The sequence below is a fragment of the Puntigrus tetrazona genome, chromosome 22 (assembly GCF_018831695.1).
Source record: "Puntigrus tetrazona isolate hp1 chromosome 22, ASM1883169v1, whole genome shotgun sequence".
Taxonomy (NCBI): domain Eukaryota; kingdom Metazoa; phylum Chordata; class Actinopteri; order Cypriniformes; family Cyprinidae; genus Puntigrus; species Puntigrus tetrazona.
Window position 1 is genome coordinate 6,342,389 of NC_056720.1, and position 11,721 is coordinate 6,354,109.

Sequence of the window (11,721 nt, forward strand, 5' to 3'; positions counted from 1 at the left end):
TTTATAGTAAACTATGTTGGCAGCTCACCTAGTAAAAGCTGTAGAGTTTCACCGCCAAACTAATATTATTAAAATTACATTTTCTTGTACGGTTGACTGAAATATGAATAACCAGCAGCAAAACGAGTGTTTAATAAGACGTAAATATATTTTGTGTAATTTATGCTGATATATATTACAGTATATGTTACAAGATCCTTCAGTTGAACCCATGACAAGACACTTTCCTGTAATGTAACTGTACTTGTTTACGTAGTCGTTCCTTGTCGTGTAGACGACGCGCAAACCTCGCCCCATTCTCTCCTGACCGGCCCGAATCGAAACAAAAGGTTCAAACGAGTAAACCCACGGGTTTTTTTAAAGAAGTCACGACACCGGAGCGCGCGAAGAGGGCGAAGGCGCGGGCGCGGGCGCTGGACTCGGTCTGGATGAGGCGAGCTATGAGGGCGGGAGCGGAAAGATAACGCGAGACCGAGACGCTCCCTCGGCGGGGGCATCAGTCTGAGACGGGTGCGAAAGCGAGAGAGGAATGACAAAGGGAAAGACAAAATAACTGCACACGGGTAATTGCCCCTCACCTTTGTACGGGAGGTACAATCACGAAAACATTGTAATTGCATGCCTCTGGGCCGGTTAAATGCACTTCACTGGTAGGCTGATAATGACGCTAAACGACTGGGAAAAAGTAAAAGTTCACATTGTCACGGCCAAAAACTTTTTTTACACGCACGAATCATTACCTGAGTCACATTTTCCTCCAAAGCCTTTCATTCGGAGCCGGATTAAAAGCGCATCCGTTTTATGGCGCAACAGCGGCGTCGCATGAACGTATCACACTAGCACTATGATCGGTGACTAAAGTGTTGCTTTTATTGTATCGCGTTAGCCTAAATCACGCTCGTCCCTCCTATACGTTCCCATCTAATCACCCAGGGTGTGGACTCACTTGATAGTGAACTTGTGGCTTTTAGAGCTCATTCTGCACATACCTAACAGGGCAATAACCTTATCAGATAAAGTCAGGGTGACTTCATAACAACTTTCGTTTAACATGCAGGCCTGACTAGTAGATTTTACTAAAGCAAAACGACTTAAATAGGTTTAAATAAATATTAAAACGACGATACGCATCTTCGAATAAAAAAAAAAACATAAAATATAGCTAAAGTACAGTTTTTATTTTTTTAATCCGATTAATTGTTTTTTTATATATATTGCATTATTATGTGTGTTTCTATATTATGCACAGATGCATAGAATACAAATGGCAGTCTTAGTATTCAAAATTTAATTTCTTATTTTTTAGTCTTGATGCGTTACAAAGGCTGCGTGCAATGCAGTGCTAGAATTATTGGTCATTTCCTGATGAATTATGTCACGTCACACCACAGTGTTTGCATGATTTATATAAAGCGGTGCATTTGGACAGCATGAACTACTGACCTTTTTTTGCTTCGTGCAAAATTATTGTTAGCAAACGTTATAAAGTGGTACTCTTTTGTTATGTCTATCCCGACCCATCAAACCTTAAACTCTGGGGAATTAACCTAGAATTAATGATTATTCATGAAACCGCGTCGATCAGGTTAGGCGAGCCTCGGGGCTCCGTCCTGGGCCACTTTAGAGACGCGCCCTGGACACACCTGTTTGATGCTTTTCCGATAATCATTACCATAAACGAGCTGAGATAACCACACCCCTCGGTCAAACTGTATAAAAAGACCCTTAGCTCTCCAAAAACCATTAAGCAGCCGCGAGAGGTGTCCAGCAAAGCGCGAAGGCAACAGGAACAGAAACCATGACTCAGGTTACCCAGTCTTTCTCACGCAAGAGCTTGTCCAGCTCCAGCTCTCGCCCCTTCACCTCGCTCTCGCTCAGCGGAGGATACTCCAAGCGCATCGCCGTCGGTCACGCGCCGAGCGTCTACGCGGGTGCGGGGGCCAACAGCGTGCGCGTCTCTTACGCGCAGAGCAGCAAGAGCGGTTTCGACCTGGCCAGCGCGCTCGGCGGCGGCGGCGGCGACAATGGCTTCGGCGTGGCTTTTAACGAGAAGACCACCATGCAGAACCTCAACGACCGCCTGGCGAGCTACCTGGAGAAGGTGCGCTCCCTTGAGAAAGCCAACGCGCAGCTGGAGCGCCAGATCCGGGAGTGGTACGAGAAGAGAACCCCCGTCTCCAGAGACTACAGCCACTATTACGTTACCATTGAAGATCTGCGCAAAAAAGTGAGTAATTGTACATGGCATAACTGTAAAATGTACTATAACCATTATATTTAATTGGCGTAAAGCAGTAAATTAATAAAACGTAAGAATAAAAGATGATCAGTTCTTGTAGTCTGCGTGTCTGCATCGGATAACAATGTCTCCAGGATTGTTGCCAAAAAGAAAACATTATAGCCTATTTAAAATAAAAACTTAAATTAAAAGTGAACCACAACTTTAAAAAACTATTTTAAAAAGGAAGAATCTAAATAGACGTGTTTTAGAACACATATGCAAACTATATAATACACAGAAATATATGTAAAAACGTAAAGGTCAGGAAGTCTCAATTTTTTCGACTGTTTGTCTTCAGATCGCTGTCGCCAGCCAGGACAACGCCAGAATCATCCTTCAGATTGACAACGCCAAGCTGGCCGCCGAGGACTTCAGAGTCAAGTTAGCACAAAAACCTTTACCTTTTAATTCCATCATTTAAAACCTCCTTTCATTACGTTTATGTAACTTAAATATCACACTTAATTCTAGTAATTAAGTAAAAAAAAACAGCTTAGACCAGTCATTCACAGCAAGGATTATGAGCTAATTAATGTCACACCTCACATTTTAACACTTGAAGTTTTTTTCCCAACCTAACCGTTGTTATTCTTGGCGGATTCAGGTACGAGAATGAATTGGTCCTGCGCCAGTCCGTGGAGGCTGATATCGCCGGTCTGAGAAAGGTCCTGGATGAACTCACCATGACTCGCTCAGACCTTGAGATGCAGATCGAGGGTCTGAAGGAGGAGCTGGTCTACCTGAAGAAGAACCATGCCGAGGTGAGATCAAAAAACATTTAATAGCCCTCCAGGCGTGGCAAACCTGGTGCAGTGATGATCATTACCAAATAATCCACCAAACCAATCATTTTCTCCAATCAAGTGTAATTTAAAAAAATAGGCACTATTAGAAACACTAGTGTTTTAATTAAATGTTACCTGGAGCACTGGATTTTTAGAGTTCGGTCACATTCACTACTCTAATAAGAATCCATGCAATTGGGAAACTTGTGTGAAAGTTCATGTAAAAAACGTAAAAACTTCCTCTACCACCAGGGGGAGATTTATTTGATCCAAACTGCTTACCCAGACCAGTATTATCACCCTCAACTCAAACTGCTACTTTTTATTATAAAAATATATTTCCTGCTAGCACCGTTTAGAGGGAACTATTTGTAACTATTTTGCACGACTTCGCTAGTCAAAGAGCAAGCACGTGCGCCTCCTACGATATTAATTGCCTAATCATTTATTTTATGAAAAAAGTGCAATGTATGCAAAGGTGCGTAAGCTAACAGCGATATCGCCGCTCTGTAGGAGCTCGCGGCTCTACGCGCTCAAATGACTTCCAGCAGCGTAAACGTAGAGGTCGACGCCGCACCTCAGCAAGACCTGGCCCGCATCTTGGAGGAGATCCGACACCAGTACGAGGGAGTCATCGAAAAGAACCGCAGAGAAACCGAATCCTGGTACAAGGGCAAAGTAAGCGTTTTTGATCGTGTTCCCGATGGCTAAAACGTACGCAACCATCCAGATATTGACCTCGAATCTCTGTGCGCCCCCCCCCAGTTCGACGAACTGAACAAGCAGGTAACCACCAGACAGGAAGACATCTCGATGTCCCGCAGTGAAATCAGCGAGCTCAGGAGGACGCTTCAGAGCCTGGAGATCGAACTGCAGTCACAGATCAGCTTGGTAAAAGTCTTTCTTACTTCAGACTAGCTGCAATCAAATGTTAAACGTTTCCACAACCGCTAGAGGGAGATTTATTTTATCCAACATGCGTAGCCACACCCCTAATTATTACTCTACGTTCAAGCTTCATCAAAAATGCTTAAGAAACAAAGACATTTTGCAATAGCTGCCCCCCACGCAATTTACGACACTCCCTCACCGCTCTTCTGCGCTTTACGATTCGACAGAAAGCAGCACTGGAAGGCACACTGAGAGAGACAGAGTCTCGGTACAGCATCCAGCTCAGCCAACTGCAGGCCGTCATTAACGCTCTGGAGGTGGAGCTTTCTCAGGTGCGCATGGACATCGAAAGACAGGGCAGCGAATACAAACTGCTCCTGGACATCAAGACCAGACTAGAGTTGGAGATCGCCGAGTACAGGAGACTCCTGGATGGAGAGGACATACAGTAGGTTTTTACAAAAGAAACGTGGTCTTTGAAAAGTTCGCAAAAGTCACGTACGATATTTATCGATTTTTTTGTTTTTGTTTTGTTACAGGAGACAGACAATCAAAGTTGTAGAGATTGTAACTCCTCCTCCTCCACCCAAGCGTAAGTGCTTTAGTGTTATTTTTGGGGGGAAATATGTATTGTATATATAATTTATTTTATACTATGATAAGACACTACATGAACCAGTTTCGCTAATTTAAATACAATTAAAATGTTGATAATAGTTGCTTTTAATTAAATTTTCTTCTTTTTTTCCCGCTCTAGCCGAACCGGTGGTGACCAAGCGCGTTCGCACAGTAATCGAAGAGGTCGTTGACGGAAAGGTCGTTTCTCGAACAGAGGATGTCGATGTCGAGGTCATGAAGAAGTAAAAAAAAAAAAAAAAAACGACAGCAATGACATCCATAAAGCCGGCACAAATTTTTAGCCTCAACACGGCTAATTAAATTATCCCATGTGAAATGCCAAGAAAAAAATAAAGAGACAAGCTGCGAAATTAAACGTGTTGGTTCCTTCATTCCTAGCGAGAGCAAGTTGATATTTATCAAAAACAACACTGAAAATAGAAGTTTGAGCTGTATTATATTTGATTTGACGTGTGTCACAAGCGCCAAAAGACGAGTCAGCTTAATTGAGCACAATTTCAAAAGGTACGCCAGTAAGAAACAGAACAGTCTGTACAAAAGACATACGCGCTCTCTCACAAACATACAAACACACGAACACAACTGGGAGATATACAAACATGACATACAATTTCCTGTGTACTTTTCTGACATCTTAAAAACACACTAAAACAAAAATAACCACCATTATCTTTTCAGAACACTTTTAATATATAACATTGTATTTACAAGTATTTCACATATGACACTATGTAGTTAAGAGTCCCCTCCCACCCCCACAGGTGTCCATATCTGACAAAATGTTCAACATAAATAATTAAACAGCGTATTTTTCCCCCCCATCACACAATTACAGTATAAATTCTACAGTAGCACAGCTGACCACCACAGTCAGTTGCAAAGTGCTGTCCTTTTTTCATTCGTTTTTTTTTTTTTGTTAAATACAAAAATACCACCACTCCCGACGCAAAGTCGGCAGTAAATGTCTAGCTGCTGCGCTATAACGACGTACACTGAAGCAAAATCGGCTCACATTCAAAACGGTGGGCGGGATTGGTCCTTATAATTCAAAATAATTCGCGCGATGGCACCGCAAAACATTGTATGGGGGGGGGGACGTTCATAAAAACATTGGCAAACAATTACGATGGTCCGGGGTGTCGTATCAAAAACATTTTTCTTCACAATTCTCGAGTATCTTTTCTCTTCAGAATACAGAAAATGCTAACTTAAAAAAAAAAAAGCATTAAATATATCCATACTTAAATTTTGCACTTGAGGTGAATAAAACATTGAAGCGGCCAATGAGTTGTGTAAATGCCATCATCTCCGCAGTCATAGCTAGAACTAGAACCACCTTTTGTAGGTAACTGCTAACAGGTAACTAGCTAAAGAAGAGGAGATGTGGATGAGCGCTACCGATCGTAAGCTGAATTTAAACCGGTATCTTCAGAGCATCTTTTTCTCAACAAAAAACACAAAACTAATCGTACGAGATGAACAAGTCAAACCTGAAGGTAATCGGTTACTTTCAGACATTTCGAAAATTTGATTGTAAAAATGGAAGAAAACTGGTCATTAAAAATATCTGATGATCTTTACGCTAACCAGAGAGAACGCTAGACTAAATCATACATTAAACATTTAATTTGCGTCCGTACTTATCAATTGAGTGTCCGGTTTCCGCCAAACCAAGCTAACGTGAAATTCACAGCTTTGTTTTCTAAATAAAATGCTTCAAAGATCCAGCATACACGGATCTGAAAGAAGAACAGCTGCCTGATGCATATTTAACGATACAAACGCCAGCCGTTACGTACCACACGTAGCCTTGCAATAAATAGCGATTAGCCAAAGCGACACACCGATCGGTTTTAGAGGCGAACAGCTGTGAAATTTGGCAGCAAGAAACATCTTTACCATGGCTCATTTTCAGCACAGCTGGTGGCCTGTTAATTTCCCTAAATTTAGAGCGACAACTGTAACGTTACCGTGGAACGAAAAGTACTTCGCAAAAGTCTAAGTACTTTGCGAAAGATTATCTTTAAAGCGCCGGGGTAAAAACTAATTAAAAACTAGCTTCGTTTTTTTTTTGTTCGACAATTTTTTAAAAAAAATGCATGTTAACAACTTATGTTTCAAACGGAAATGTTAAAACGATTACAGTTACAGTCGGGAAAAGGGAGCAGAACGGGCCGAGCACCTGTTGCTTTCGAGTTCACTGCGAAAAAAAATTCCCCAAAACAAATAAATAGAACATAAAACGTGCTGTCATTAGTTGCAAGAGTTAATTCTGACACGGACTGTGGCTCATTTCAGCTTTTGGCACAAAAGCAAAAGCAAATTTCTTTCTCTAACCCAAATAATTAACATTATTAACAGTACCTACTCATCAGTAACCTGATACTTAGTTTTTTGTTTGTTTGTTTTTTTAACCAAAAAAAATTCCCTTAAGTCATTGTTTGTCGCTGTAAAGTGCAATAGTGCATTTTCGTCTGTATTCTAGCTTGCGGGCGGTCATGTCCACTGCCTTTCAGCAGGGGGCGACAGCGAGCCGAGCGCAGATCTCACTGGCAGTAGTTGTGAATCACAGAAGAACCCCGCGAACGATGAAGGACGGCGTTCATTCTTCCTTTTCGACCGGAGGCTCAGTCTCGCACGGCTTTACGAACTCTTCGTCGTAAACTTTTAGAATCGCTTCGCAGACGAAACGGTACTGGCTCTAAAAACAAACAAAACGGACATCGAGTGACTCAAATGTTTAACGAATAAACAAAACACTATTTACGCACAAACTAAACGAGATTAGCCAAAGTTTTTAGCATTGAATCTTAAAATATTTGGTTTTTTTGAGATACTTAACAGCCGGTTAACCAAACTGCTGTTGAAGCTCATAGAGGAACTCAACATTTTTTGTGGGGGAAATCTGTATACGAGGAAAGAATTACTTGCTTAATTTGCAAAGTTCGTAGCATGGAATTTTACGATATTTATAAACTTTGAGTTACTTAAGAGTAATTCAACTAAACTGTTCCTGTAGCTCACGACAGAACTACAAATCGCTTCGGGGAAAAAGTATATGACGGATCAATTCAACGCGATTCAATTGACAATTTTTCGAATCCGTCTGTATTAATCCACTGCTATAAGCTGTTTTTTAAGAAAATGATTTTGCGATAAATGCTCATCCGCGAGAATACTCACAGGGGTCTGGATCATCATGGCACGCTGGTCTCTCATGGTTCTGACGATGTCTAAAGGATAAACTGACTGACCATTTTCTATCAAACACATCGCCGTCTCCATGGTGATAAGCACCCCGGTGCGACCAATCCCAGCGCTGGAAGAAAAAGGGGTGGAGTTAATAAACCGTTTTATCGCCATTACAGTATTGTAATACTATATACTGTCGGGACATTGTTTTTATGCCTGACCTGCAATGAACCACTACAGGTTCTGATGCGTCCACTCTTTTGCTGCGTACTTGACTGACGAAGTTCAAGAAGTCCGACGAATCGTCTGGAACGCCGTGATCGGGCCACGCCAGGTACTGCATCTGACAAATCTGCCTTTCCTCTTTACTCTGAACAAACATCCAAACCCGTATTAGCGGAGAAATCGATTTACACTCAAATAAAAATGTAAAAAAAAAAAAACACACTTCACCTCCACGTGTGTAAGAGTCAAATCTCTGAGCAGGTACGCCGAATTTCCTTCCTCGGACACGCATGTAACCTGAAAGCCTCCATAGGTGCCACTTCCTGAAACGTTCGGCCAGTATTGATGGCATTTCACCTGAAACAGAAGATCCATCATAAACCTTCTGGTACAATGAAGAACCACCATGTGTATGACAGTCACAAAATGCCATTTTCGTATCATCGAACTTCTGCAGAGTGAAGTTATATGAAGCTTAAATATTAAAAGACAAGTAATGTCGGGCGGAACTCGTTTCATCCGTCGGGATTTGATTGGATTGTTCGACTTTGGAACACGCCAAGCCAAAACTGGCCATTGGTTAATATTTAAGCCACGCCCCCAAGGCCATGGTTATATTAACGGAAAGCATAACAAAGCGATACACAGTCATTTGTAACTCATTACATTTTGCAGTTTATTAAATGCAATTGTTGATGTTGACTAATTATAGTTAATCAAAAAATCCAGCATAAACCTTAAACTTCAGTCAAGAGCATTGAACATGAGATTCTGCCAATATCTTCCCTGGAACAAATAATAGATTAATGAGACCTAAGAGGTTTACCCAAAACCAATTACATGTCACGTTTAACCACCACAGAGACATCAGAGCCAGCGGTAAGTTCCTGGGCCAGAAAAAAACCGTCATATAAAGAAACGTCTTCATACCCTGCCGCGTTCGACTTGCGTCGTGAGCATGACCACTAGAGCGGCGCTCTGCTCCCACACCATCTGCCAGAAGTCGGAGCAGGTCCCAGGAAGAGGCCCTTGACAGGCGATATACCGCTTTACTTCACCTTTACCTGGGATTTCCATCTGAATGCACGCAAATATACACAGGTGACAGTTTTCCCAAGAACAAAACATTGATGAAATAACGTTGAAAATAACCGTAATCACCGGCGAACGCTCACATTAATGAAATTCGCGTTGATGTAATCGTCAGCGCCCTTCAACACAACTCGAGTGGTGTCATCTGTGTCACAAAATAAAGCGGCGTGAGCATCCAGATCATCACCAGTCCAACACACACACAAGCCGCGTGTACTCACATGGAGAAATGTCCCGATAGCGGTTTTTGGAGACGTTTTGCGGCAATCTGGCGCATGACATGGACATCCCAGGACGCTTCCTGTACAGTTGCTGTAAAGAGTAAACGTTTTAGCAAACCAAATGCGATTTAAACAAAAATAACATGACTTTGTAACGCGTGCGCTACTGTGCGATATTAGCGGTTTCATTTTCAGCTTGCGATCGTTACAAAGCGAAGACATTACAACAGCGAGCTCCGCAAACAGGAAGTAATTGAGACCAAAACGAGCAACAGGAAATTATGTAACTAAAAGGTAATGCAGCCGACAACCCAGTGCGATGTGAGATTTCCAGATGTAGACAGCAACAATAATCAAAACTGAAAATCAATGCTATTTATATACATTTGTTTAAAAGTTGCAGTGAATCTTAAACATAAGACCAGCGATGTAATTTATTAGTCATTTCTTATATCAATTCATGACATTTTGTAACATTTTTAAACTAAATCAATTGTTTTTACTATTAAAAAATTATTTAATAAAAGGGCTCTACAGTGACTAAATACATATAGATAGAACATTATACATATATATATTATATACAATATATTATACAATATAATATATATATATATAATATATATATATATATTATAATATTTTTTTAAATGTTTAAATTGTCTAATATTTCTTAAAACATAATTTGTTAAATAAAATTGCTCTCTTTATATTGGATTTACATTGCCTAAATAAATATATATAAAAATATTATATATTTTATTTAGAATACAATAGTATATATTAATATAAGACAAGCATGTAACTTATTTGTAATGTAATTTATACATTTATGAAATTTTAAAACTAGCATTAAACTTGTATTAAACAAAATCATCAAATGTTTAGAGCTAATAGATGAAAATATAATAAAAATTAAATATTAATTTCCTAAAATTCATTTTCTAACATTTCTTAAAATACTGTTAAATGATTAAAATGTATACGACAACCAAACACATAAAAATTATATATACATACACACTAAAATGTGCATAATTTCTGTATTATTTTCTATTATTTTCTAACATATCCTTATATTCTATAGTTAAATCCAATCTTATCCACAGTGCCTAAACAAAACTTAATTATAATGAATATATAATAATATATTCTTTGTATTTAGGATATATGTATATATATCTGTCACATAAGACCAGCAGTATAATTTATGTGGTGCTCAATTTAGTCGTATATGTTGTGTATCTTACATCAAACTGAGCAGGCACGGTGCCGCTGGACAGGCCGTCTCTCAGCAGCTGTATGGAGGACCTCAAACTATCGGCCTCCGAGTGGCTCAGCTCCAGACCGGACGTCTCTGGAATATACTGGAAATCTGGCTCCAAATCCAGCTTCTCCTGCTCCTCATCCACGTCATAGATGGCTGACAAGAAGCAAGTCAAGAAAGTGAGTGCATTTGTGATTTCACATACAACGTACGCTGCTAAAATTCATCTCCAGAGCCCGTCGGGACGGATCGTACCATTGGGCCTGACGAGCAGGATGAGCTCTCCCGATTGGTCCTCACAGCTGGCCTTAATTAGCATAACCACGTCATCGTGAGTGTGCTCTGAGATATCACGACCGTTAATCAGCACCACCTGGTCGCCCTCGTTGAGGCGCGGCATACACATATCAGCCTGACAGAGGTCAAAGGTCACAGATGATAGGTGAGGGCCATAAAAATCATCGCGAGAAGTCGAAAATCAATTCCCTTTTTATATAACACACTGAATTTCAGACTTCAGTATTCCTGTCTGAGGGAGCCGAGCTGCTGTTTACTGAAGCGCCTCGTGACTTTAACGAGACTCGTGTCACCTGACATTAAAAAGGCATCATCTGATCTCTGAGAGACGCAGGGACTCACCGGAGTTCCCGGAGCCACACGGGACACTATGATGGGCATCCTCTGATCAGCGCCACCCTGTGGATGAAGAGGAAGAAATTAATATATACAAGAAAAACCCCCAAAAAACCCCCCAAAAACATTTTAGTAGCAAAAGTTATAAGACACAATATATATATATATATATATATATATATATATATATATATATATATATATATATATATATATATATATATATATATATATATATTTGTACTATACTAGTAAAATTAGTATATATATATCATTATAGTGTGCATTTGAAAATCAAATTAAAAAAAGAAAAACAGACTAAAATATATATACAAGACTAAAAGTATTATAATTTTTATTATAGTAATTTTTTTAAATAAATATATGGTACAGTTTCTGTCATTTATATAAGCAATATGTTTTTTTATTTCATTTAAATACTATTTTTGTGCAATTTCTATATATGTTATATATATTACATATAATAAGTGTATG

The 11,721-nt window shown here is 39.8% G+C and overlaps 2 protein-coding genes across 2 annotated transcripts in view; one reads left to right on the forward strand and one right to left on the reverse strand.

Moving 5' to 3' along the window:
* Positions 1-1,732: 1,732 nt before the first annotated feature.
* Positions 1,733-4,946, forward strand: LOC122328229 (keratin, type I cytoskeletal 19-like). The gene is made up of 8 exons (XM_043223946.1): positions 1,733-2,227; positions 2,580-2,662; positions 2,886-3,042; positions 3,580-3,744; positions 3,832-3,957; positions 4,185-4,405; positions 4,497-4,549; positions 4,715-4,946. Exons 1-8 carry the CDS (start codon positions 1,799-1,801, stop codon positions 4,819-4,821), a joined length of 1,341 nt encoding a protein of 446 aa, XP_043079881.1. The 5' UTR covers positions 1,733-1,798; the 3' UTR covers positions 4,822-4,946.
* A 316-nt stretch (positions 4,947-5,262) lies between these two features.
* The window catches only part of ptpn4b (protein tyrosine phosphatase non-receptor type 4b), a 27,443-nt gene continuing 20,984 nt past the window's right edge, over positions 5,263-11,721 (reverse strand). Inside the window, exons 18-27 of the mRNA XM_043223229.1 lie at positions 11,233-11,289; positions 10,849-11,005; positions 10,577-10,749; positions 9,327-9,417; positions 9,189-9,250; positions 8,944-9,090; positions 8,242-8,370; positions 8,010-8,158; positions 7,780-7,915; positions 5,263-7,297 (exon numbers count right to left, since the gene is read on the reverse strand). Coding sequence (XP_043079164.1) covers positions 7,199-7,297; positions 7,780-7,915; positions 8,010-8,158; positions 8,242-8,370; positions 8,944-9,090; positions 9,189-9,250; positions 9,327-9,417; positions 10,577-10,749; positions 10,849-11,005; positions 11,233-11,289 — 1,200 coding nt within the window. The 3' untranslated portion in view covers positions 5,263-7,198. The remainder of the gene's footprint in view (positions 7,298-7,779; positions 7,916-8,009; positions 8,159-8,241; positions 8,371-8,943; positions 9,091-9,188; positions 9,251-9,326; positions 9,418-10,576; positions 10,750-10,848; positions 11,006-11,232; positions 11,290-11,721) is intronic.

What these genes read in the sequence shown, in the direction of transcription:
- LOC122328229 (XM_043223946.1), top strand. Translation starts at nt 1,799, where the DNA reads ATGACTCAGGTTACCCAGTCTTTCTCACGCAAGAGCTTGTCCAGCTCC. An exon ending in CTGGATGGAGAGGACATACA is followed by an intron (nt 4,406 to 4,496) that starts GTAGGTTTTTAC and finishes GTTTTGTTACAG; the next exon opens with GAGACAGACAATCAAAGTTG. An exon ending in TCCTCCTCCTCCACCCAAGC is followed by an intron (nt 4,550 to 4,714) that starts GTAAGTGCTTTA and finishes TTCCCGCTCTAG; the next exon opens with CCGAACCGGTGGTGACCAAG.